Raw genomic sequence first — 25,792 nt, forward strand, 5'->3', positions numbered from 1 at the left:
TAGCCCCTTTTCGGATGAACACGAGCGGAAGGAATTGGTTTAGCTGCTGACATGTTGGACTAGAGGAGGCAGGGATGAAATGGAGGAGGGTAAGATACTTGGGTAAGCTGGATGAGGCTTGGGGAAGAGCATGCCAGGACATACCCCAAGAAAGCACAAAGATTATCACCGTGGGGCACGGCGGCATGAGGCAGATCCCAGGGCACGCAGCAGCACAGATCCCTAATCACAAGACCCCAGGCAATTCCTCCAACCCCCCAAGGGATGGTTTGTGTGGAGGAAAGGGATGGATGGATCTGCGGCAAGAGGAAATCATGGAGGTCACAAGGTTTGGGAGGCAAGTGAGTCTGGGTTGGCAGGTCCAGCAGCGGGCACCAAAAATGATGAAATGGATAAAGGAATTTGCCCCCTGCCCCAGGAAAGATGAAAGGCTCCCCAGGTGCAAAGAAAGAGGAGTTCTTTCATTTGTGCTAGTTCTCTAAAATAGGATATTTTTGCTTAAGTGTGGCTTTTTTTCCCCCTTCAAAATCCCTCCATGACTAATAAGTACACCTGCTCCAGTGGAGGATCTCCTTAAATGCTGCATTTGCCCATCCTGAGAGACAGTTCTCTAGATCACAGCCAGGACCCCCTTGTTTGCTTTTTGGTTTTGCAGCCAGAGGGAGGATCTAGTTGCTAATTCCGTTCCTATTTTCTGTTCTTCTTTTGGTGTTTGCTAGAAGACCAGCTGCCATATCTTCCGAGTAAAGGGAAGTTTGAGTTTCAACTAACAGGTGCAGAAAGGCCTGGGGCAATTGTGATTTTGGCCCTTCTTACTGACCTGGCCAGGACTGTCTTTGGCCAAGAGTGTGTCCGAGTCTGTAGCTCCTGTTTCAATTTTGCTGAAAGCAAGGTTTGCGTGACAAACCACCATTCTCCTGCTCCTCCTTGCAACGGCAGTTGGCTTCTAGCCTCGTGGCCTGGAAGTGCTCTTCCCTTGTTGCACCCCAGCGACTAAGGCTCCAGATTGCGCACGAACACTTAAGTGCAGTTTATCGCACCAATCACGATTGGTCAGGTTCACACCACACACCCAGGTGCAAACCGTGGCTTGCAAACACAGGGGCCCAGTCCACAAAGTCAGCCAAGCAGAAATCAGAGCGAGAATATCCTTGATCAAGAAATATCTTCGATTCTACCTAGACTTTGGGGCGGGGATAAATCTACTCTGAGGCCCGTTAACACTTTGCAAGGAGGAGACCCAGAAAGAGTCTATAACGTTGTGGGATGATGCTCACCAACCATGTGCCAATGCACGGCCATCTGGGGTTTCGAAATGAGGGTCAGATGGTCCTGCTCTAGGTGGGCAAAATCTCAGGCAAACCTCCTTCAAAGCTTCATCCCCTTAAAGAATGAGCGGAGGATCTGGCAAAACCCGGCAAGCAGCAACAGGGAGGACCCGGATTACTTACGGTTAGAATGAAAGTGAAAATCACAGCTGTTTCCTTGTTTGGGGGAGGCTCATGTGACAAGGGTAATAAATTGGTGGTGTTCTGTTGGCACTGGTGTGCTGCTACTTTGCTGAGCAACTGGGAAGTTGCAGACGAGAGAAAATTCTTGGGGATTCGAGGGGCCAGAAGTTGGATGACCCCCCTTTGGAAAAGTCAGCCAGCCCAAAGATGTTCAGGTAGGAGCGAGGCCATTTTCTTCCCTGCGTCCCTCTTCACTCTTAGCAAAGTGAAACTTGCTTGTTCTACAAATGTGAACTTTTAGGTTCCAGGCTCTGTGTTCTCTGGGTAACACACGGATGTCTTTTTTGTAAGGTGCTTCCCATGTAACGAGTCAGTAGACGAGGGGTTTGCTCCCAAGCATTGGTCCAACAGGAAATCGCAGCCCAGGAACTTTCACTTACAAATGACTCACACAATGCACGTATTCTTAATGAGTCCTGTTTTTAGTGTATGAGTTTTTGCAAAAGTGAAACACAAGCTTGATTAGCAAAGCGTAATTCGCCGCCTTGTTATTCGCCAAAATAATAAAGGCGGGGTAAAAGTAAATTTAGAAAAGGTGCATTAGGGTTAAGAAACTGGGGATAAGAAGGCTCCATGTTTTCCAAGCAGCCTAGTTCCGGATGGTATCCTCCAACTCAACACCAGAGTTTGCAGAAATGTGGTTTATAAGAACCGTTCCATATCATTAAAAAAAACACGTATTATTTATTTGCGGTACAGTCTCTCCATTGAGCGTTCTATTTATCTCTCTGTCCCCCTTGCACCGTGAGCCAGCACAGCTGCACTGTTAAAAGTGTGGCAATGCTCTGTATCGTGGACCGCACTGAATTCTTTGTAAGAAGCAAAAGAAGATTCCTTTGGCGGCGGTGGTGGTGGTGTGCATTTGGAAAAGTATATTTCGGAGTAGGTTTATCGGAACGGTGTTGGGGAGTTATAGCAGGTCTTCCGTACTTTGACCGTGACGAGCAATAGGACTTGTCGCTCCAAGATTGTACAAAGTTCTCAACTGAACGCCATTGTTGCGTGGCGGAAAGGTATGTTCTTACAAGCATAAATAATCGCCACTCAGACTGAATTAATTGGCTCCTTCCATGACTTCCTGGCAATTGGGCAATCAGAATTAAATAATAGTTCTTCTGGCATGTCCTGACGAGAAATCCAGGGTGATTACAGAGCGCGATAGATCATCATTAGGGTTCCTATTAGCCATGGACACCAGTGGTGGTTGGAAGCCAGTCTTCTCTCAAGCTTACCTCGTCATTTCAGATCTGAGTAGCCATCTTGGCCAATAATCCTACATCTCAACAGGATGGAGCTGTACGTTTGGCTGTTGGCACTCTGCGTTGTTGCCGCATCTGCCCAAACGTGGCACGAGGACCCCAAGCTGAACAAGTATTGGGAACTGTGGAAGAAAAAATACGGCAAAGAATATCAGAATAAGGTAAGGGCACTAAGCAGCAGCTCCTGGAGATAAAATAAGAAATGAACAATTCTCTTTATAAGGAAGGTTTTCTGGGGTGGCTAATTTCAACTTCTGCTTTAATTCTTAGAATCAGGAGGATCAGCGCCGGATGAATTGGGAAAAGAACATACAATTTATCTCCTTGCACAATCTCGAATATTCGCTGGGCCTGCATTCTTATGAGCTTGGCATGAATCACTTAGGAGATATGGTTAGTATTTATATTTATATAAATATTTATATTTAAATATGCTTGGTAACTATGAATATTACATGTCGGACAGGGCTAAATGATACTACCGTATTTTTAAAAATGTGGTTGGTAAAGATTAAAGGGTACAGTGGATTGAATTTTCTTAAGGGGGAGAAAAAATATTCAGATATGTTTCATAGTGAGAGAGACTTCTGCAATCGGGGGGAAAAAAATGCAAGCCAATTCAATTTGAGAAACGTAGCTTTCTTTATGTTGCTAGCTTCCTCTTCGCTCCCTGAAGGAAAATTTCCAGTATTTCCTGTCCAAACAAGGAAAGGGTCTGTTTTCTTAAATCCGAAAGTGAACTACAAAGCTATTTTCACTGAATGCATTAAACAGTTGAAGAATCTGCACACTGATCCCCGTGGATAGACCCTTTCACACAACGGGAAACTGAAGTGCAAAGGAACAACGTCCCCTTTCAGATCTTCCATCCTGTGGATGGATGCACCGTAAGGACGCCGCAACCCTGTTCTGAAGTATTGCAGGAAAAGAGGGGGAAATCAAGCTTTTTAAAAAAACTGTTCTTTTAGCTAACTTGATAAATGTATATATGATCTTTATACAGACCAGCGAGGAAGTCACATTGCGGCTGACGGGCTTGAAAATTCCGTCCTGGTGGAACCAAAATTCTACATCCCACAAATCGACCTTAGACGCTGGCAGCATTCCTGCTTCCATAGACTGGAGGGAGAAGGGATCTGTCACAAGTGTTAAAAACCAGGTGAGGAGGTCTTTTAATGTACCCGGGTCTGTTCAGGACATTTTTCGCCACTGATTCTGGTCCTCTCGGTCTTTTAGTATGCGTGTGGCGCCTGCTGGGCCTTTAGCGCAGTTGGTGCCCTGGAAGCACAGTTAAAAAGCAAGACTGGAAAGCTGGTGTCGCTGAGCCCGCAGAATCTTGTCGACTGCTCCAGTTTCTACGGAAATCATGGCTGCAATGGAGGCTACATGCCGGCTGCTTTCCAGTATATCATAGATAATAAAGGCATCAACTCGGAGACTTACTATCCATATACAGCCAAGGTTTGTATGGTTCTTTATGCAGGAAACTGTTTGCAAACTTGTTCTAAACTCTGTCCCTCTTTTGTTTCCTTTCATGATGGTTTGCAAGAAGTGGGGAGTGTTGCAACCAAAGCTGGCACATTTAATCATTTCACTGACTTCGTTAACTGAAGTTGCTGTCCCACGCACACAAACAGAAATACGCCCTGTTGAGCCCTTGCCACTTATTTTGGAGTAAATGTGTAGGATTGTGCCATCAGATCCATTGGTGCTTCTGTCTATGCATCCTGCGTTAGAAAAAAAATGGAATCATTCAGAATGAGGATGAGTAGCTGCACGTAAAACGGAGCACTGCTTTATCAAGACGGCATCTGCACCATTCAAAGCGAAGAAAGGTGCAGCTGTGTCATGAAGTTAAATTAATCAATGAATGAATGAACCAACCCATCAACTATAAGCGGTGATATTTTCACAGATTTCTTCAATCCAGTATTGCCACTATGAAAATTGTCCCCCTTTGGGGGGAGATGGGCAGTGACAGAAATTTGAAATATAAACAAAACAAAACAAAACAAATCAAAAAATTTTTTTTTTGAAATACGAATAAAATAAAATAAAATAAAATAGCATGCTTTTAAAAAACGATTTACCCCTTATCAGGTTTTTGCTGACCAAATTGAGGTGGAGAAATGCTCACCGTGATCTCAGGCACATTTATTTTATTTCGGTTAAAATCTTGTTTTTTTCCAGACTCCCAGCGCAGCATGCATTCATGTCGTGCAGTCACTGAGGTTGGGCCGTGTCCCAACAATAAATTTTAGCACCTCCCATTACCTATGATCTCAAGAACACTATGGTTTCAAAAGCAAAGCAAACAAGGGTTCTTTAAGAAATAAGCCGGAGGAAGGAGCCCTGGGGTTGAATGGAGCACAATTCTGTGGGTTTACTGAGGAGGAAAACCAGTTTTATCTTCTTCCTGCTTCCCCCAGGACGGACTATGTCGCTATAATCCTGCTGCGCGGGCTGCTACCTGTTCTCAATACGTATTGCTTCCATCTGGAAATGAGACCTTCCTGAAGGATGCTGTAGCCAGGATTGGGCCGGTGTCAGTTGCCATTGATGCCAACCAGCCAACATTCTTTCTATATAAGCAGGGTGAGTTCCTGATGTTCACACAGATGGCCCGAAAAGGAAATCTGCCTGCTTGCATGCAAGGTGACAAGCTAGTGGTAATCTGATAGTTTTTCTACATTTTCGTTGACCTACATGAGCAAAACTTGGTTTTAGGTTCCCCATATGCACCTAGAAGTCATTCCAACTCTTTTCCAACTAGGCATTTACAATGATCCCAGATGCACCGCTCGGCATTTAAATCACGCTGTCCTTGTTGTTGGATACGGAACGGAGAATGGCATGGATTACTGGCTTCTGAAGAACAGGTACGCCCTGCCCTTGGGCAGTTCCAGGTGCCAAACCAGGACGAATGCCCAGGCAAAGCTGTTTCAAGATGCTTTGGTCTTAAATGTCAGTGTAGGCATTCTCTTCTACGAACAAGCATCATCCCCAGGACTTAATTTTAGGGACAGCTGAATATTTGGTTGCTCCTGTCAGCTTGCAAGGGAGCAGGAGGGAGATTCTGCATGATGTGAGATCCACATTTGCACAGGGAAAAATGCATTCTAATTAAAATGGGGAATGTTTTTGCAGGTCTGTTGATTTATAAGCTGTTTCAAGGGCTTCTCAGGTAGAAAAGGGGACCCAAACTATTTTTTAAAAATAAATACACGGAAATAAGTAACTTTCTGCCCATCACTGATATGCAGACTAGGTTCACACATTGCATTAAACCAAAATGTAATTTGTTTTATTTTTTTGGCTTACTGTATTGTGAAGACCCAGCTTGCAAGAGGCCACCGTTCCTTGCTAGATTGCCACCGGCATCTTAACCATTTTTGCCACGTGTCAATCAAACCATCTAATCATCCAAAGATGCCAGAGAAATCGTTGGCATGTAAGCTGGTGAATATCAGTTGCATTCCCCTCCTCCCCACCCACAGCACCACAACCTCATTTAGACCCAGGACTTAAGAAAGTTACATTCATAAAGCATATATTAATTATTTTCCTCCCGTGTTGTCCTTTATTCCAACAGTTGGGGAACCACTTTTGGCAACAAAGGCTACATTAAAGTTGCGAGAAATCAAGGAAATCGCTGCGGCGTTGCCAGCTATTGCTCCTATCCACGAATTTAGATGGCATCTCCAGTTTGCAGTGGATATTTTCTTCTCTTGAGGAGTCCTATTAGGCAACTAATCTTAGCCTCTTAAATATATATGGATATATATATACAAATCCAACTGTTGCATTTGGGAAGACCCAGATGCTGCAGTTCCTTCGGCTCCACCTGGTAGATCTGAGACAAGCAGCCCAAATGAGGGTTTATCTGGGTTTAGTCCGGTATTTGCTAACGATCCCAAGGGCACCGCCAGGCTTAATTGGTTAACAAGGGAATGTCTGCCAATCTGCTTTGAACAACTAAAGAGCACCGCGTAATTGACGAGGATTTCCATTCTGGCCACCTGAAAACAGGTTGGAATACAAGCAGTGTCAAGAATTTGCATTCAGGCGTGCAAAGCAAAGACATCTTTCAAGCTTGGCTTTAAACATTCTGGAAAGAGTTGGACGCATCCCAATTGCACTTTGGTCTTGTTTAACGTGAAGAAGGAAAGAACCTTTTCATGGAGGAAAGAATCATTGCACAGAACGAGACATGGTTTGCAAGAATTTTATCAACAGTGGCCTTTTCTTCTTGTAACTTATGCTTGATCCTTTCTGAACCTGATTGAAACTTGATTCGAAAACCCAGATTAAACCCTGGGCTCTATTAAAGATTGTTAAATGCAATGCACTGCAGACATGGTTCCCCCCCCCCCATTTTTCCTTTCTTACCATTGAGAGTAGGCAGCCACCCAAAACAGGGATTTTGCCATTTTTAGCACCTCCCAATTTTGAAAGGGTGCCCATTTGACTTTTTTTCTTTATTGTGCTCACAAACTCAAACTGAGCCACTATTTCCCTTCCCTCTGTATCCAGGCATGCCAAAAAGATCCCATGTCGCACTAAACCATGGTTTGTTTCATCATCATTTGCTGCATAAGCCCACATTAGGATGGCTTGGCATGACATGCTAAGCCATAAACCGTGGCTTCCAAGCCATGGATTGGGTTCACACCAATCGGGGAAGCATAATTGAATTGGCTTGGTTTTTTTTCTAAGAGCGTGGCTTGGTGCGATGTGAAAACCCAGTTGATGTGTTTGTTGATTGCATGGTGGTTCAATTTAAGAAAGGAAGAAAAAAAGGAGAACAGAGGGGATAGAAAAGAGCATAATTCTGCCCCGGCCCTGAAAAAAATGGCACGTTAACCATTATCCCCATCGTGAATGATGGAAATTGTAATCCAACATCGTGGCCTTATTCTCCCCCCCCCCCACTTCCTTAAGCTAGGAGGATGCTGGGGGTTCGACAACCCATCCTCCCCAGTCCATTGACCATGCTGATTGGGGTGGAGATGGGTTTTGTAGTCCCAACCCATCTGGAAGGGGATGGCTGGCAAAGGCTGCATTCTGGTTTGCAAGGAAGCCTTTACAATTATCGTTAAACATTTCTATTAAGAGTCACATATGCGAGACGGGCGGCTCTATAAATCTATCCAATCAATAAACACACACACCAACACTGGAGATGGGTGGCCGATGCGTTTAAATACATGATGGCTAAAAATCATCGACAGATTGTTCTCCCTTGCCCCCAGAGAGAGAGAGAGAGAGAGAGAGATTCCAAGAGAACAGGGGGGTGGATGACGTCATAGGCGCGATGACATCATCCCACGTGACGTCACTGGGGTCCCCGCAGCAGCCTGCTTTGAAAAAAGGCGGGAAGGGGGAGGGGCGGGGGAAGGGGCGGCCGCTGGGCCGCCTGAGGGGAAAAGGCGGGAAAGGCGAAAACGGGCCGCGCGCCTGAGAGGGAGCAGCCGGAGGTGGCCATTTCCCCCCTCGCGGTGTGCGTTCTCCCCCGCTTTTCAATGTCCTTTTTGGAAAAGACGTGTTACTTCTTTATTTCACTGCTCCATTGCGATATTTCTCCAGGCCTCCCCAGCCAGGCATTCAGATCGCTTCTGTCCCGCGTCCGCCGTGGCTGCTGGGCCCGAAGAGCGTGACGGGGCCTGGAAGGCCCCCCAGCCTGGCTCTGGCCCCGGTCCCGGCCCCGCTTTTGATCCACCGCCGCTCGGCCGCCATCTTGGACCTGGCTCAGGGCACCCGAGGTGGCGACGACCCCTCTTGGCTCCCCAGCCCGGTGGCCGAGCCTCCCCTTTCCCTCGGGAATGGAAGGGCAGGACAAGCGGAGGAAGGCCCGGAGGGCCGCGGGGACCCAGCTGGCGCGCGCCGCGAGCTGGCTTTTCCCACGGCAGCCGCGCTGGGCTCCCGCGGGGAGGAGCCGGCGGTCCGCGCCCTGCCAGTGTGGCGTCTCCCGGCCACCGAGTCCCGGGGCGCCGAGCCGCTCCCCTCCGAGCTGGCTCTCCTTGACCGCCGCGTCCCCCCTCGCGGCTCGGCGGCTGGAGCCGCGCTCGCGGGCGTCGCGGGAACGGGCCGCCGCCCCCGCCGCTCGCCCGGGTCCTGCGGGACTAACCAAGCTCCTTCCTCGCAGGGCCGCAGCACCGCGGGCGAGGAGAGAATGGCGACCGCGCAGCGGCAAAGGCCTTCCCTGGTAGGCTTGGGGGTCTGAAGGCCGGGCCGCGGGGCCGCGAGCCGGGGCGCTCGGCCGGGAAGACGACGGCCGCCTCTCTCTTCCAGGGCGCGGCGCTGTTCCCCGCCCGAGCGGCGACGGAGCAGCAATCGCTGGTCCTGGTGAAACGGCTGCTGGCCGTCTCCGTCTCCTGCATCACGTACCTGCGGGGCCTCTTCCCGGAACGGGCCTACGGGACGCGCTACTTGGACGGTACTGCCTTCTCCGCGGAGGAGCCCTCCGGGAAAGGGCTTCGGAGCACACGGGGGACGCGGGAGACCCTGGGCAACGCGGAGGCTCCGGAAGAGGCCCTGGAGAAGGTGGCGGGCCTTGGGGCAGAAGGCCTTCGCCGTCACCGGGGGGGGGGGGCATGACGTCGCCCGATGATGTCACCGCTCCATGGATGTCACTGCGCGATGACGTCACCGCCCAATGATGTCAGCTGTCATTTGCCTCCCGCTTGCTTGCACCTATGACAGCCATCAGAGCGGGCAAGGGGTTCATGGATGTCACTGCGCAATGATGCCATCGCCCAATGATGTCACTGCGCAATGATGTTGGGAGTGTGATGTCATTTGCCTCCCGCTTGCTTGCCCCCATGACAGCCATCAGAGCGGGCAAGGGGTTCATGGATGTCACTGCGCAATGATGCCATCGCCCAATGATGTCACTGCGCAATGATGTCGGGAGTGTGATGTCATTTGCCTCCCGCTTGCTTATCCCCCCCACGACAGCCGTCAAAGCAGACAATCGACTTCTCAGATTCCACAGAAGCCAAGCGGCGCTGCTTGAGATCAGCCGATAAAAAAATTAATTGCAGTTAATGATGGCTGTGGCTCAGCTTTCCTCACAGGCGGTTTGCTTGTGTCTTTCAAGATCTCTGCGTGAAGATCCTGAAGGAAGATAAAAACTGCCCTGGTTCCAGCCAGCTAGTGAAATGGTACGTCCCGCTCTGCCGCGTCCACCTGCTTGGCGTCCTCTGGCAGGGGTGGCTGGCAGAAAATGAGCGGCGCTTCTGCAAACGCCCGGGCTTCCCTGATTCGTCCTGTTCATATTTATAACCTGCCACCTGTGCTTTTCGAAGCTTAGAAGGACAGGTTGCCGCCCCGCAGGCTTTTAATGGAGAAGAGATGAGGGAGGAAGTCGAGGACCAACCTGGCGGCAGACGAGGTGATGGGAAGTGCAGGCCAGATCTCCTTGGTGCACTTCAGTGAGCATTCGTGACGGTTGCGTGCCCTAGCATGGTGGCCAGAGACGGAAGGAGAAAGCGGGAACCAGGGAAATAAGAGATGGAAGGTCACGGAGGCCTCCTGAAACCAGCTCTGGTTTCTGGGCCAGCAAAGGACAAAGGGGGAGGCCGCCTGGGGGAAAAGGCTGCCCTTGTTTATCTAGCGTGGTTGGAGGCCCAGGGCTGACAGGCTGGGATGCATCTGGCAGAAGCAGAGGAGATGGGAGGGCAAAGCCCCCGAGATCTGGGGCAGTGTCAGGAATGGAGATGAAGGCATTGGTGGACTTGATCAGCCGGGAGGAGAGGAATGCTCCGGGCAGCAGAACCGCTGGGAGCTGGGCGGCGTACAGATTAAACAAATCGTCTTGTAGAAGAGGCGTCTTTTCAATTAAATCAATGGTTATACTTTGCGTGGGTGCAATTGGGTCTCCTAACCAAATGCATTGGCAAACCGTCCCAAACACTGTATGGAAAGAGCTCTGTCACCTGGTACTGTTGGGCGCTTCCTGTTTCAGTAAACACACGTCAAACCAAGTCTTTCCCAATGCCCGCCAAAACTGAGTCTAAACCCACAGTCTCGTTGGATTTTTTTTTTTTTTACAGGATGCTAGGATGTTACGACGCCCTGCAGAAGAAATATGTGAGTTGCAATGTGATTTTGTCCTTAAGGGGCAGCAGTCTCAGCTTTATGCATAAAGGTATGAAAATCCTCCTCATACCTATGTCCGTCTTGCTTGTCTTTTAAACAGCTCAGATTAATCGTCTTAGCAGTAAGTTTGGCAAAGATCGCTTCGGTACGATTTCATCTACAAAGGAACCTTTGCTTGGTTTTCATTCTGCTGTTTGTCATTGAATTCAGGTCTACACCAATCAGGAGGACCCCCAGGTATGTCCTTCGTGACATTTCTTACGTTCACAGCTTTGTGATTGGAGGCTGTGTCGGAGGAGGAATATCTGTTGGTATCAAATAGATCAAAATGCCTATTGAAGTTCTTATAAAGGCATTTACTGCAAAGGACCTTTTGATAAAGGTGGATACTTAGATCTTTGCATGGAATCTAAGAGGGACTTTGGCCAAGACGAAAGGAGGCCTCCAGTAGAAACCCTTACCATTGCAGCTAGAAGGAATTGAGCTAGCTCTTCTGTTATTTGGGAACAAAATAATTCCTTTCTCTTTACCAAAAGTACTTTTCTTGACACAGAAAATGACAAAGCCGCAACCCACTAGGGGTTACCCTACCTCTGTATTATATTATACTCTCATAATGTATTTAAGAGTATCTCTTTTTTTCATCCTTATAGTTTTAGCTGGAGCACTGGGAAGCCTCTTACTTTTTGACTTATCCGAGCAGAACACTGTTTCCCAAATGGATTCTGTGGAGGATGCTTTGAAATTTATTTCTTGGCATGGCCAAATAGGTTTGATCCTGTCATTTCACTCACAGGTCTCCCTCTTAATGCGAGATAAATAACTGCTACATTTTGTGTTTAGACGGTTACAGAATGTTACCAGTTTAAGTTCAAATACACAGACAAAGGACCATCAGTGGATTTCAGAAGGTATGAGCTTATTTTAACCATCAAGAACTTCAGTAAGACATTTCTCTAGCTATTTGTCCTAGCAAGGTGTGGAGGAATATATTTTTTGATTTCGGAAAGAGAACTTTAACCCGGGCCTGTGTGTGAACAAGGGAAACGCACATTTGTTTCATAACAACTGCTCACTAAACGTTTGCTTGTTACAAAGTTTCTAAAGAGGGTGGTTGCAACAAATGTTATCAAAGACATCTTTTATCAGCTCCCAAACTCTGCACAAATACTAAAAATGCAAACGTAGACTTACCTTCCAGAGTTAAGAAGACCCCCTAACCGATCATACAAAGATGAATTGAGTCCAGCATTTTGCTTCCCGAGGCTGTCGGAACGAGAGCGTGGATGCAACCGTCCCCTCTTCCTACTCCCCACAATTGGCATTCATGACCATGTGGCCTTTGACCTTTTAGGTTCCATCCAGCCATCATGGTTTGTCCTCACTGATGGATTTATCTTCCGTGATGAATCTGACTAATTCCCTTTTAAAGCTATTTAAGCGAGTGGAAAGAACAACGCCACATCATATGGAGCAATTGTCATAAATTAATCCCGGCATTCTGTGAAAACATCCTGCCTTTGGTGTGTCCTGAATCACTGCCAGTCAATTTGCATTGGATGACGCCCCATTCAAGAGCGACAAACAATTCTCCGTACTTTATCCACATCTTGCATAATGTTATAAACATCTCTGTCCCCCCCACACTGTGTCTAATTTCCCTAAACCGCCTTGTCAAGAAGGTGTCCCATTTTGCGGGCCCTGCTGCGCTCTCTTTCAAATGCAGCGGGGAACACTTATTTGCAGAAACAGCTGGGAGGCAAAGGAAGGGCTTTGATAGAGCTGAGCAGGGTGAGTGAACAGACTGGCCTTGGGAAGGAAGCGAAAACGTCAGCAGCATCCTTTTGTTGCGGGGGTGGTGGTGATGAACGATCTGGCCTGCGTCATACAACTTTGGCTATTTTGTGCTTTCCTAAAAAAAAAGTCAGGAGAGTCAATCGAGCATCACATGCGCTGATACTAAGAAAGCAAGTATCCTGCTCATCCGGAAGATTTATATCCTGATGCAGAATCTGGGACCACTGCCTGATAACGTCTGCCTGACGATGAAGCTGTTCTATTATGATGAAGGTACCCTTAAAATCTTAATGTTGTCTAATGGGTTAGATGTGTCAAACTCATGGCCGGCCAAGTAATGTTGCTCACCACAGAACACGGATCATTTTCTTTTCAGTGACCCCGGCTGACTACCAGCCCCCAGGATTCAAAGAGGGCGATTGTGAAGGGATGGCGTTTGAGGGGGAGCCAATGCACCTCAATGTTGGGGAAGTTCCCACCCCTTTTCATATGCTGAAAGTGAAAGTGACAACCGAGAAGGATCGCATGGAGCGCGTCGATAAAGCCATCCTAAAGGAGGACCCCTCCCTTGGTTCCGCACAGGGCTGGCACTTCCATGAAGGCCACAACCAGAAAATGGATGTAAGAACGTTGGAATTTATTTGTATGCTTATGCTTGAAGGAACCAGTATTATGATGGGATGTTGTGTTGTGTTGTGTTATGTTATGGGTCGCAACGGCATCATTCGCACTGCCCATCTTTAAAAATGTCAAAACAATTCAGTCTGAAGATATTTTTGTTTGTGTACTTCACACAGGAAGATTTTATTGCAGAAAATAAAACAGGAGAGCAGAAGAATGCAAACAGGAAGCTGCACCCCAGAGGTACAAATTGCACAGAATTTTCTTTTGTATCAAAACAACTGGGGGATTCATCGCAGTTGCCCTACCTTTTCTGCACATCTCATGAAGTTGTGAACTTTGTGCTTTTAATGGACAGGTTAACCATTTAGTAAGTTTGACGAATAAGCATGAGATTAAAAAAGATAGTGAAACAAATACTTGTTACTTCTTTTCACCTCCCGAAAGATGATACAAATGTTATAAGGGGTAAAATTCTGATCCTATTAAAAGTCCTTCTGGCTGGAAAGCATTTTGCTTACATTTCATCACAATAAAGTTTGTTTATTTGTTTCCGTCTATATAGTTGCCCATCTCACGTGTGTGACTCTGGATGGTGCAGATTAAGTTGGGATGGGTTTTTCACAGACTAAACACGTAGACAGGGTGACATTAAGGTATCCCGTGTACTTTACTAGCCTTGGGAAACGGAGAGGAGCAACGCTGCCACAGTGCAGCCTCTCCGTCGTGGGCTCTGCTTCGTGCACAGAGACCAGTTGGGACTACTACTGTCAGTCTAACTCTGAAAGTGTATTAAGGCAGTTCAAAAGTTTATTGTTTATTCAGTTTCCTGAAGACTTGCATAACCCTTCACAGAACAAAATCTAATTTGCAAAGATGAAGGAAGAGTAACAGAGGAACGCCAGAACGGTACCATCGGTAATTCTAAGGTACAAAGCTCTGTTTTCTTTTCCGACATCCCCCTCTTCCCACAGGGCCGAGGAGGAAAGCTGGTTCTGCTACGTGCAATGCAGGAGCGGGCTGCCTACCCCAGCTGCTGCCTGTGCCATTACAAATCTGTTTCCCCAACCATGCCACGCTGGGGCAGCTTCTCAACTTTTAATTAATTGAATGTTGTTTTATTTGCTGTGTGGCAAACGCGTTTTAAGGAACAAAACATCAGACAGCCCAACTGAAGCTTACGAACAAAACTGTATTTAGTGTTTGAACTCAGCCAAGCTGAGGATTGTATCGCACAGGCAAGGGGAAACAAGCCTTTTTTATGGACAGAAAATCTGTGATCCCTGCTCTTAAACTTGCTTACGGTACCCGATCTATCGAGCCTGACCAAAGCAGAAAGGTTGTTCAGCAATTAACCGTTTGGCTGTTTAACTGTTTTTAGGTGGATCATTTAATAAACAAGACATCGGAACTTGAAGTCACTGAGGGCAAGACCCGAAGCGGAAAAAGATTTCAGTGTTATACAGTGAGTGTTTTATTCTTAGAAGGATAAATGTGCATTCTTTTAAAAGATCAGCCTGACAGTCATTCAGGCATGCATAGCATTGATTTGCAGTACTAGCAGTTCTTAATTTATTACCTTGAATCTAAGTTACTTTTCTGGCATCTCCATTTAGTTACTGTTACCATAGCTGGAGTTGACTTTGTTACCAATTAGTTGTTAATGAACATGCTAATTCCCATAACAAATGTTGGGAGCCATCCAGGACGTGATCTTCTCCTCACACCGATCTTTTCTTGTGAATTCCTTAAGGCCGCGTGCTAAGTTGCATGAGCCGTTCTTCACATCCCAGCCCAGAGCATTCCATCAACAGTGTCATACTGAACCCTGGGGACATACAGGAAACCCTTGGTTTCCTGGACCAAGGTGGGATGGGGAAGGGGAATGCCTATTAAACGGTTGGGGTTTTCCACGTGCACAGAGACGATCGAGGCTGGACAGGCAGCCGCCTGGTGTGATGGACACAAACGCCCCGAACCAAGATGCTTAAGTCGCGTTTCATCCTCCAGGGGCCGTACCACCATGTGGTGTTCTTCCCTGCTTTTCACACACTTCAGCAGTAACTCAAATGTTACTTGAATATTTTTAAAAGTAAAACGCTGGATAATTTAGTCAAGAACAAGGGTTAGTGGCTATAACTCGAACTGAGGTAAAGGCAAAGACTGCCTTGAATCAAGCTCAGCCCCTGGTGAGTAGCCCAGTTTAAAAAGAGCCCGATAGTTAAATACATTTTTAATAGGGGAAAAAAAAATCCCTGTTATTTTACAGCCACTGTTATATAGTTTATGCTTTCAATTTGGACGGCTCGGATCCAAAAGGAGTGCAGTTAGGTAGCAGCGCCCAGCAGCTCTTCTGGCCCGGAAATGCTGCTGCTGGGCCCTGGAGCCAGGCCAGGAAAGCCTGCCTTCCCACGGACGGTTTAATGACAAAGCACAAAGTCATATCAGACCAAGGAAGGCGTCCGGCTCTCGCCCTTGACGCTCGGCAAGGCGAACAGAAACGGTGCCACCTTCCTCGGATTCAGGGTACACGGCAGGAGCGGAGGTCAGCGGGGAGGCAGGTTTTCTAAAAGCTACTGCCCCGAATCCCCAGTTTCCAGCAGAAAACATTCTAGGAAGAACCTTTGGGTCAGCCTGAATTTTAACAGATTCTCTCATCCATCATACAAAGTGCTACAAACAAAAAACCCTTTGCACCAGCCGGATGCCTGACTGATACAAAATTATCCATCTAGAAGCATTATGGGAGAGATTCTGCCAGAATCAGCAACTTAAGAGATGCCCTTTAGCATGTACAGCAGGGGAAGTAAATCACCATGTCGTCAGGACCAAGCCACGGCTTGCCCTCACCGTCGCCACTCTTAGAGAGCCCCTCATTAATTTTTTAACACAAGCGGCGGGAGAGAAACAGCCCGCAGAGGCCCAGCGAGCTTCTTCATAGCTGCCCGCAGGCCCCTCTCCGAGCCTAACGGTGCCTCTGTCTCTGGCCAGGGTGACGCCGGGAGCATAAAGCGGGGAGCAGCAGGGCCTCCCGAAGCCCAGAAGAGGAGTAGCTCGGAAGTGGAGCAGCCAGTAAGTGATTACGTCGTCGTACGCTTAGGCAGGACGCAGCGAGCCCCCCCAGAACAGGACTTTCACAGAACAGATGGAAAGTCCGATCTTTTCAGAATGACGGCTTCGGCCTTGGAAGCTGAGCTAGCTTAGCCGAGGGAGGTGGCTGGCGGGACGACACGTGTTCCCGGTTGCCCGTCCCGTTAGAGCCCGTGCGTGTTTGCCTGGCAGCACTTCGGTCACCCTTACTCCTGGGGAACCGTGCACTGGAGCACAGCCGTAGGAATAAACTCATTCTGGGAAATAAGCGAGCCGAGTTGGGGCTGTTGACACGGACCCTGCCAGGGATGGGGCAGAGTCAACACGATGGCGTGGAGCACGGCTCCGGGCCTTGCTCTGTGGTGAACAGCCGCGCATTTGTGCATCGTACCGGGTGGGGGGCGGGATGGCAGGCATAGGCCAGCGCCACGTGCATCTTCGCGCAATAACAAACGGTCCCAGCACCCTCCCTGCCCCTCGTCCCGAAGGGGTGCCGGCGGGGTGTCAGCCTGCTCTGGACAACGGCACCCACCCCACCGCCGCCTCCGTCAACCTCAGTGGGGCTTAATTCCTGACCAAACCAACGCACGTGTATTGAACTCGCGCCCTGGCTCTGAAATGGGTTGGCTGGAGACACCTGCTCGGGGTAACCCCTGGGATGTTTTTACGGACCTCACGCCAGTCTCCACGTTTACCAAAGAACGAGCCCCCCGCCCCCACCCCGCAAGTTCAGCAAGCTCGCAGGGTGCGCGCCGCAGGCGAAGAGCATTTCCGGGCCCTTCATCACCACCACCCCGCCTCAGCGGGGCGTCAGGCGCCCGCACTCCCGGGTGCATGCGTGCGGCTGCTCCCGGGGCTCCTGGTCCGATGGCAGACGGGTTACCCCCAAAGAAGTGCGGGACCCCGCCGGAGCCTGTGCTACCACGGCACTTGCCGCCAGGCCTTCAGTGGGCCAACGCTCCGGGCCCCCGGGCCTGCCGGAGCAAAGCCGGCCACTCTTCCGTGATCTGACGGGATCGCGGCCGTGTTGGCTCTGCCTCGTCAGCCGTCGAGCCTTCCGCCCAAAGCCACCGCGGGTCCCCGTCCGCTGCCCGGCTTGCTCAAGGCCCCCCCGCCCGGCTGTAGCCAGGCGCCTCCGGGGGGGGCAGCAGACGCATCCTGCGCAAACGGCCGGTCCCGGGATGGGGCGGGCGAGGAACATCTCAGGAGAGCCCCGTCGCTTTCCGTGCAGGTCCCCCGCCTGGACTTCGCTCCCAGCCGCGGCTGCGGGACCAAGCGGGCGAAGATCAGCGAGCCTGAGGAGCGGCTCTAGGCGCACCGCTCGCCCCCCGCCGGCTTCTCCCCGAGGGTCGCAGTTCGAGACAGAACACGCACGCAACGAAGCCGCACGGACGTCGAGGTGGAGCTCGCTTTAAAGGGCTGAGGCCGTCAAGGGCGATTCGGCTCCTGTCTTCATTCGCCGCCGAGGAGGGGCGCCGCTGATGCGGGGAGGCGGCCGGGCGGGCAACGAGGGGGCGGGGCGCGCCGCGCTTAGCGCCGTCCAGGCCCCGGGGGTCCCGCCGCGCCCGGCGAAGCGGGGGCAGGGGGACGGAGGGGGACGGAGCCCCTCGCTCTCCGCGGCTTTCGCCGACCGAGCGCCCGGCCTCTCCCGGGACGCCACGCCGGGCCGGGCGGGGACCTCTAAGGCCAGGAGCCGGCGGGCGCCAGGTTGGGGTCGAGGCAGTCCCGCCCCCTCGGATCGCCCCGGAGCGGCGGGGAGCCGGGCGCCGCGCGGCCGACACGAAGCTTCGGCGCTGCCTCGCCTTTGGGGGGGGGGGACTTGGGGCGATCGGCCGGCAAGCGGGCCCCTCCTTGCGGCCGGGCGAAACGCCGGAAGCGCCCCGTTCGCCCGTGCCCCGAATCCGCGCAGACGGTCGCCAGGGGCTCCGGGAAGGAGGGGCCCGGCGCGGGCAGGCCGCGGCGCGGGAGGGGGGCTTCCGACGAACTGCCTGGCCCGGACCAGCGTCCGGGTCTTCGGGACGGGAGGAGGCAACTGCAGCGGGCCGGAGCTCGGCGGACAAGGGACCCGCGGGCCAGCGCCCTCCTCCCGCAGCAGCGCCGGCCCTCCGCTTCGAAAACAGCCGGGGCTCGAACGAGCGGGAAGGCCCCCCGCGCCCCGGTTGGGCTCGCGGGCCGGGGCGGCCCAATCCCGCCTTTTCTCCTCAGGGCGGCCGCTCGGCCTCTGCCCCGCCAGGTGCGCCCGCGGGGGGCCGGTGGAGCCGCCGCCTCGGCCGCGGCGTAGGTTTCGCGGGTTCAGGGTTAGACCCCAGCAGGCCGCCCAAGGCCCGGCCGAATTCGGTTTCGGCCGCGTCCCTCCCGCCGGCGCGGCAGCCCTGCCGGGGATCGGACAGTGAGGGGGACTGCCCCTGCAGCTGGAGGCTCCACGGAGCCCTTGGGGCCCTAGGTCTGCCCGCCGCGACGGCCGGGCCGGGCCTTCCCGAGACGGCCGAGCAGGGGCCGCCGCGCCTCGGCGGTCTCCGCTGCCTTTTACCGGCGTTAGACGAAGCCGCGGGGGGGGGCTTCGGAGAGAGCATTTCTTTGAGCCTCGCCCGCCCCGCCCCTTCGCAAGCCCCCCGCCACCCCCCCCGCGGGTCGGCGAGAAAGCCACTCTCCGCACCGCCATTGGCCGCCTCGCCCGTCAATCAGGCGGGCTCGCCCCACCCTTCCCGGGCCGGGAATCGTGTCCCCTTGGCGACTTCGCTGGCTGCCGGCGGGGGGGGGGGGCAGGGAGAGGGAAGCCCCGCCTCCCCTCGCAGCCCATTGGCGCTCCTCCGGGCCGCCGCCGCCCTCATTGGCCCTGCCGCGGCCAGCAGGATACGTTTCCCGGGGACACCAGGAAGCCGATGCGACTGCGACGGGGGGGGCGGCGGCGGCGGGTCATCCCTTCTCCCCGCCTCTCTCCGCAGGTGAACCCGGAAGCGAGGTCCGCTCCGCTCCGCCCGAGGGCTGCGGCTGCCCGGGAGCAGGGAGGCGGCCGAGCAGCGGGCGGGCAGCGGGGCCGGGACCGCAGGTAGGCGACGGCGGCGGCGGGCGGGCTCCTCTTCCGCCCCCCCGGAACGAAGAACCCGCCGCGGAAATAGAGGGGGGGCCGCCTGGCGAGGGGCCGCTTCCCGGGTGGCGGGCGCGGTGGTTCGCCTTGGGGACGGATCCCCGCAGCCTGGTTTCCGCCTTCGGTCGGGGGCGCGGGAGCGAGGCCGCCGTTTCCAGCGCCCGAGCGCCCCCGCCCCCGCCCCGGCTGCTCCTCCTCCTCCTCTATCGCCCGCGGCAGCCGGGCTCCCGCGGGTTCCAGGTTAGGCCGCAGATCCGCCTTTCCCCCGGGGAAACGCGCACGGAACGAGCCCCGGTGCTGCTGACGTGGATCCTGCCTGCCCCGCAGACCTCGAACAGCTTTAAAAACCCCGCTCTTCCGTTATGTTTGCCCTGAAAGCCCGGCTGGGAAGGGTTTTATTTTTTTGCATTGGGATCTTTGGCGAAATGGTTACTCGGCAGGGACTAGAATCCTGTATAGCCCTTTCCAGCTTTAATCTGGTATCTCTGCTAGATGTTTGAAACAGCATCTCTTGCGTGGTCAGCGTTTAAAAAGGGGGAGGGGGAATAGCCTTCGGATTATATTGGTACTGCAGCTCCCAGAATTCCCACCGGCATAGGAATTCTGGGAACGGTGGTCCCAACGCATCCGGATCCCATGGAGACCAAGTTCAGATCCTGCTCGCAAACAACCCTAGGGAGGCTGATCAACTAAAACCTGTCTGTTGCTTTACAAAATGGGTGGGCTATTGTTTTCAAGTCCCTTTCGTCCTTGTTTGCTGTCCCAGCTACCTGTTGTGGTTGATTCACTAAATCATGGTTGAGCAAACAGTGGTTTAGCACCAAAGAGGAGTGGGTTCTTGAAGGCTGCGGAGTCCGGTGAGAGGGAAGAGCGTCTCCGTTGGGCACTTCCTGGTGTGCTTGGAAGCCACTCTAGGCGGTGGGGAGGAGGTCAAGTGTGGGCAGGCCCGTCACCTGTCGGGGCGTTGCTTGCTGGAGGCTGCCTGGGATTTGACGGGTTTCTCACACAGGCTGTCGAGAGGCCCGGCGGGCGGGCCCGGATGGCACAACCTGCGGCTGTTTGCACAGCGACGTTCCGGTTTGGGTTCCAGAGGCAGCAGAGGAGCCATGACCACGTTGATCCGCCGAGGGAGACGCGTGGACGCTGGACAGGATGCGGACAGGCGGGGGGAGGGTGACGAAGATGCCCTGGTGGACAAGACTTTGGGCGAGGAAGACCCGGGAGACTCCAAAGAGATCCGCCTCACCCTCATGGAAGAGATCTTGCTTTTGGGACTGAAGGATAAAGAGGTAGGATCCCTCATTTTTGGCCCTTTCCTATTCAGAGCGGTTCCTGCAAAAACGGTCTGCGTCATCCCTTTTTCTGGCGAGATCGCCCCGGGCCCCTGGCAGTGCACGGCAGTCAGATTTGTCTCTTGGCGCCTTCTAAGCAACAAAACCTATTCAGAAACATCCTCAACAGTGATTCAATTTGGTAACAACTCATCACAACCGAAACAAGTTGCCTGAACAAACAAAGCCTCAACGGCAGCGGTCAGGAAAACAACATTTGCAACGCTGTATTAAGGGGGACAGAAAGATTAAATCAAGTTGAGTCCTCAGAAGGAAAATTCAAATGCAGTGTCGGATACTAGTTCCTTTTCAGCAAAGGTCATCGGTGATTCAGCTGGGATTTTAACAATGCTTTACAAAGGGGTGGGGTTTATTACGATGGGCAGTTTGCATTTTGAGCCAGGGGTAAACTAATCCCTCTGGCACTTTTCTTTTTACCAGTAAACCAGTTTGCCAAGTTTTTTTGCCAACATCAAGTCTAATATCTTTCTCCTGGTTAGAAAAGTTGGGGATTAAGAAGCGGTGTGGGGGAAACAACGCTTTCCAAGAATATTGTTGGGCATTGCTGTGCCACACGAGCTTAACTGATCAAGATACCAAGCCACGAATGTATTCTTGGCTTGATCAGTCAAAAATGTAACGTTAAGCCCTGAAATGTTAATTTAATGCCATGGGCAGGAGAAGAGAAGCTTTATCTTGATTGAGTTCTCAACAAATAGAACCCAATTTAATGAAAAACCAGGGACCAGCAGTCTGTGCCAGCTTGGCTCTCCTCCACAGAGGAACAATAGAAAATCAGTGCCCATGTCTTTCTTGGTCGAGAAGCTCCCATGATTAATTCTGGGGATCCGCAACTGAAACATCACAGATTAAAGTGCTAAAATGCTGCTGCTGCTTCCGTAAGTTATACTTGGAGGCTGTTCGTAACAAAGCAGCAAGTTAACCTTGGTATGTTATGTACGTAACTCCTTGCCCTTTGGGGACACAGTTTAAATTAACTTACGGCATCGTAATTCCAGCTGCACCTGTTCTGTGACTTTCTCTCAGGAGCTTCATTTCCCACTTTTCCCTGGTGACACCGAACACGCATGGCACGTTACCGGTTTTGTTCAGGGAGAAATCGGTGCTGGCTTTTCTTGATGGCTCGTTAAGCCTTTGGATCTCTACTAATGGTTGCCGGATGTAGCTCCCATCCGGGATCTCCTTGTAAGCTAATTGTAATTGACTGAATGGAGAACTGGGCCTTTCTGAGCTGCATGACTGTAGAACGAATGCCTGGATTTTTTTACATTAGGGAAAACCACACTCCTGATTAAATCACCAAACAATTGGTGGGATAAACACCTTTTTACTGTACTTTAAACAAAATTAAGGACAAGATTCCAAAGACCTCCAGCTGGGTTTTAAAATGCCTCTCTTCCTGGTAAAAAAGGTGTAGCAGAAATCTCTGTATTGCGGTCAGAAGTCTTAGAGGGTAGGATGGGTAGTAAAGTTGTGTTCGGCCTGATGTGGAGTCAAGAGGAAATCATCTCAAATCTTAAGACAGAAGCTGGACTTGCTACGTTGCGACAGTGGTAGAAAAGTCCACTTTCTTTTCCTTTTATTCTTTTTAATAAATGCTTTAGGAAAAAGAAGAGACGCAAAATAAAGAAAAAGAAAAAAGTAGGGAAAGCACAGACTAAATAGACCAGAGATTTATAAGTATCATAACATTGAATAAACTGAGTAAACATTTTCAAGGTAACACCGAGTTCTACATATTTAAATGTTTTACATCATTTAAAAACTGCAGATTGTTGTTAAAGTCCCATTCCCCCTCCCCATTACTTTCAGGAACTGCGTAATGATTTAATTGGATATTGAGAAGGAAAAGGAAGTTGGTGTCTTAGAAATGTTCACACATTTGAGAAATTTGGGCTGGTAATTCATGGGTGTATCCTGGTCACACAGGAACTCTAATCTCTGTTGGTTTTTCTTATGAGTAGTTTCTGTCAGACTAGTCAGCCAGAGGTTCCCGGCCAGAATGAAGTACGGTATTGTTTCCAGTATATGCCTTATATCTGTGCTGTCAAAGTTGGAAGTAGTAATCTAAAGAAATGTATTATTGACATAGCTGGGGCTTTTTAAAAAAGCAAGTAATTATGGCCAGCATACTTGGTTGCTAGGCATAGTTACAGAGATCTTAGTCACTATCATAATTTACTGGGAAGTATAGTATGTTGGAATTACCAGCCCCCCCCCAAAAAAGTTAGCAGATTAGAGCAATACTTCTGATTTTTGTTTCACACTTGCCTGATGCAAGAATGCAGGTTGTAAAATATTACCCTGAATTCAGACTGCCGAAGTGGCAAGACTTAATATCTTGAATTTAAACTCTGGGCTTATAGACACTGTTGTCCTAGTCAATGCACGTTTTCTGAAAACCGCTTCCCCCCCTGAATCTAATGGCAATTTTGTTAGATGCCGCTCTCTATTTTTACACCCTTTTATCAATAACCGGTGTCCGGCCTTTTCCTCACCTTATTAAATTGACAACCAAGGGTGGATGCGTTTCTGTATCAAGATGTATAACGATTTTGCTAAATGTGCTGGGGAGTCCTCGTCTGTGGGTAAAACCTGGCAGGGCCGGCAGGGCCTGTGGTAAAACACGGAAGCCTGGGTGTGTGCGTTTGGAACTGCTGAGCTCCCTCCGTGGACCTCTGCTTCCTTCTTCCTTTCAGGGCTACACATCTTTCTGGAATGACTGCATTTCCTCGGGGCTGCGAGGCGGCATCCTCATTGAGCTAGCCATGCGAGGAAGGATACAGCTTGAGCCACAGTCCATGAGGAAAAAACGGCTGCTGGATCGAAAGGTAGGGTTTTCCTTCTCCGTTTCCCCACACCCTTAAGGGCTTTCTGAAGTCCACCTCTTCAGTGCACGGGCCCCCTTTTCCTCTCCCATTAGGTCCTCGTAAAGTCCGATGCCCCGACTGGGGACGTCCTCCTTGATGAGACACTCCGCCATCTCAAAGCCACCGAGCCAGCCGAGACGGTGCAGACCTGGATTGAATTGCTCACAGGTAAGGGAGAGGGGACGGCTGCGTTGCGTGGCTGCCGTCTTCGCCTCTCTGACTGCAGCTGATTCTGTGGCCTGATGCAAGGTGCCCACCATGCAGCTGCCCCTGAGGAATGTGTGGAAGCAGCTGTGCAGGTAACATACGTACGTCACTGGCCCTGCCGGTTCCTGTGGTTGGGGTCACACTTCGCAAGGAGCCCCGGTTTTGTCGAGTAAATTGGAATGGGCCAAAGCCCGCTCAGCTGTAAATCCTGGGCTCGAAGCACAACAGTCCAAATCAAAACAGCAGAAAACCAAGCAACCCCATTATGGTTTAGTACAATGTGTAGATTTGGCCAGAATGAAGACCGGGCGAATTATTAAACGGTTGAAGAAGCCAGCATTGGCTAGGTTCACAGACACGCTAAACCATAAATAATGGCTTAGAAGCTGCAGTGGCTGCTAGGCTCCTCAGCCCAAAAGGAAGAAATCAGGTTAGGATTCTGGCCGTTGTCTCATTTTGATGAGCTCCCAGTCAGCTTTTAAGCTTTGTCCCAAGTGTTGGGTGCGACGTTACCCAGAGGCGACAGAGGAATCAACTTGTGGCAGCTCCCAGATAAAAATGCACGTATTTTGGAGTTCTCCTCCTCCAAAATCTAGGACTTAAGAGAGGAAAGCAGAGGAAACAGTTTCAGGCTGGCCGGCCCAAAGCTGTGGCCGGCTTTCTTCCCGTTTGCCTGCAAAGTGAGCTTTTGGGTCCCGGCAGAGGGGAAAACCCTGGCTAAAAATGGTTCCCTCCCTCGCAGGCGAAACCTGGAACCCTTTCAAGCTGCAGTACCAGCTCCGCAACGTCCGTGAGCGGATTGCCAAGAACCTCGTGGAGAAGGGCATCCTGACCACCGAGAAGCAGAACTTCCTCCTCTTCGACATGACCACCCACCCGGTCACGAACACCACGGAGAAGCAGCGCCTGGTGAAGAGGCTCCAGGAGAGCGTCCTCGACAGGTGGGTCAACGACCCCCACCGCATGGACCGGAGGACTTTGGCGCTGCTGGTCCTGGCCCACGCCTCGGACGTCATGGAAAGCGTCTTTGCCAGCCTGGTGGATGAGAAGTACGATGTGGCTATGAATAGGTCCAAGGATCTGGTGGATAGGGACCCTGAGGCGGAGGCTGCCAAGGCAGGGGGCACAGAGATGATCTGGGCTGTGTTGGCAGCCTTCAACAAGTCCTAAATCCTCCCGGCTGAGCGAAGCGTTTCCAAGGGGTTCAGCTGTTTTCCTCCGGGAGCGAGGCTTTTGCTTGCTGGAATCTTCCCGAGTTCCCGAGCAAGAGCCTTCGGGGACTTCGGCTTGCCATGGCCACCGCCGGCCACTGACGCTGGGCCCGGTGAGCTCACTCTGTTACAGGGACAGCCCTACCTTCACCGCCACTGCCGCCATCACATCCTCTTCTTTGGATCTGGGAATGAGCCAAGAAGTTTGCGCCTTGCTCTTCCCCCTGATCCCGGGCTGATTTCTTTCCTAGATCCCGAGTTAAAATGAAGGAGGGCCTGTGTCTGGTGCAAAAGGATTGAACAGTCGTTCTCTCCCTCTGCCCCCCCCCCCACTTTTCCTCTGAGTTCAAATCCTCCTCTTTTTGCCGCATCGGGGAGGAATTAATTTCAGCGTGCTCGATCGTTGCCTTCCTTTCTACTTTTTAACCTCACGATTCCGACCTCGGTTGTTGTCTTGCCTCGTTTTTCAATCACAGTTCCTCTGCTTTTTTATTGTGCTGTTCTTCTTGTGTTTGTTTAGAAAAGACCATTACACCACAGGTGTCTATGCAATCTCTCGTGTGTTTTGTTTGTGTTTTTTGAACCTAAAGGTTGTGGAGGGAATATTTGTAATTAGCAACGACACTCCAGGCCGATTTCCACTGGTATAACCATTAATGTGCGCTTCAGTGAGATCAAAGTGTGTC

General features: G+C 51.1%; 3 protein-coding genes across 3 annotated transcripts; all 3 read left to right on the plus strand.

The window, feature by feature from the left end:
- Positions 1-1,537: 1,537 nt before the first annotated feature.
- LOC134506566 (cathepsin S-like) lies at positions 1,538-7,123 on the plus strand. Its single transcript, XM_063316803.1, has 8 exons — positions 1,538-1,666; positions 2,799-2,931; positions 3,041-3,163; positions 3,774-3,929; positions 4,007-4,231; positions 5,200-5,365; positions 5,544-5,649; positions 6,363-7,123. Exons 1-8 carry the CDS (start codon positions 1,659-1,661, stop codon positions 6,460-6,462), a joined length of 1,017 nt encoding a protein of 338 aa, XP_063172873.1. The 5' UTR covers positions 1,538-1,658; the 3' UTR covers positions 6,463-7,123.
- A 1,303-nt stretch (positions 7,124-8,426) lies between these two features.
- On the plus strand, positions 8,427-17,816 carry HORMAD1 (HORMA domain containing 1). Its single transcript, XM_063316995.1, has 14 exons — positions 8,427-8,975; positions 9,062-9,206; positions 9,870-9,933; positions 10,825-10,861; positions 10,971-10,991; positions 11,081-11,107; positions 11,714-11,781; positions 12,795-12,940; positions 13,044-13,288; positions 13,465-13,531; positions 14,144-14,217; positions 14,670-14,753; positions 16,280-16,360; positions 17,610-17,816. Exons 1-14 carry the CDS (start codon positions 8,943-8,945, stop codon positions 17,688-17,690), a joined length of 1,173 nt encoding a protein of 390 aa, XP_063173065.1. The 5' UTR covers positions 8,427-8,942; the 3' UTR covers positions 17,691-17,816.
- Positions 17,817-19,354: 1,538 nt separating this feature from the next.
- Positions 19,355-25,658, plus strand: GOLPH3L (golgi phosphoprotein 3 like). Its single transcript, XM_063316900.1, has 5 exons — positions 19,355-19,427; positions 20,476-20,755; positions 23,518-23,649; positions 23,742-23,856; positions 24,638-25,658. Exons 2-5 carry the CDS (start codon positions 20,573-20,575, stop codon positions 25,063-25,065), a joined length of 858 nt encoding a protein of 285 aa, XP_063172970.1. The 5' UTR covers positions 19,355-19,427; positions 20,476-20,572; the 3' UTR covers positions 25,066-25,658.
- The last annotated feature ends 134 nt before the right edge of the window (positions 25,659-25,792 follow it).

Source organism: Candoia aspera, chromosome 17 (assembly GCF_035149785.1).
Source record: "Candoia aspera isolate rCanAsp1 chromosome 17, rCanAsp1.hap2, whole genome shotgun sequence".
Taxonomy (NCBI): domain Eukaryota; kingdom Metazoa; phylum Chordata; class Lepidosauria; order Squamata; family Boidae; genus Candoia; species Candoia aspera.

Coding starts and splice junctions, on each gene's coding strand:
- GOLPH3L (XM_063316900.1), top strand. CDS start 20,573: ATGACCACGTTGATCCGCCGAGGGAGACGCGTGGACGCTGGACAGGAT. Junction 23,650..23,741: donor AACGGCTGCTGGATCGAAAG/GTAGGGTTTTCC, acceptor CTCTCCCATTAG/GTCCTCGTAAAGTCCGATGC. Junction 23,857..24,637: donor CTGGATTGAATTGCTCACAG/GTAAGGGAGAGG, acceptor CCTCCCTCGCAG/GCGAAACCTGGAACCCTTTC.
- LOC134506566 (XM_063316803.1), top strand. Junction 2,932..3,040: donor GCAAAGAATATCAGAATAAG/GTAAGGGCACTA, acceptor TTTAATTCTTAG/AATCAGGAGGATCAGCGCCG. Junction 5,366..5,543: donor ATTCTTTCTATATAAGCAGG/GTGAGTTCCTGA, acceptor TTTTCCAACTAG/GCATTTACAATGATCCCAGA.
- HORMAD1 (XM_063316995.1), top strand. CDS start 8,943: ATGGCGACCGCGCAGCGGCAAAGGCCTTCCCTG. Junction 9,934..10,824: donor TCCAGCCAGCTAGTGAAATG/GTACGTCCCGCT, acceptor TTTTTTTTACAG/GATGCTAGGATGTTACGACG. Junction 10,992..11,080: donor TCAGATTAATCGTCTTAGCA/GTAAGTTTGGCA, acceptor CATTGAATTCAG/GTCTACACCAATCAGGAGGA.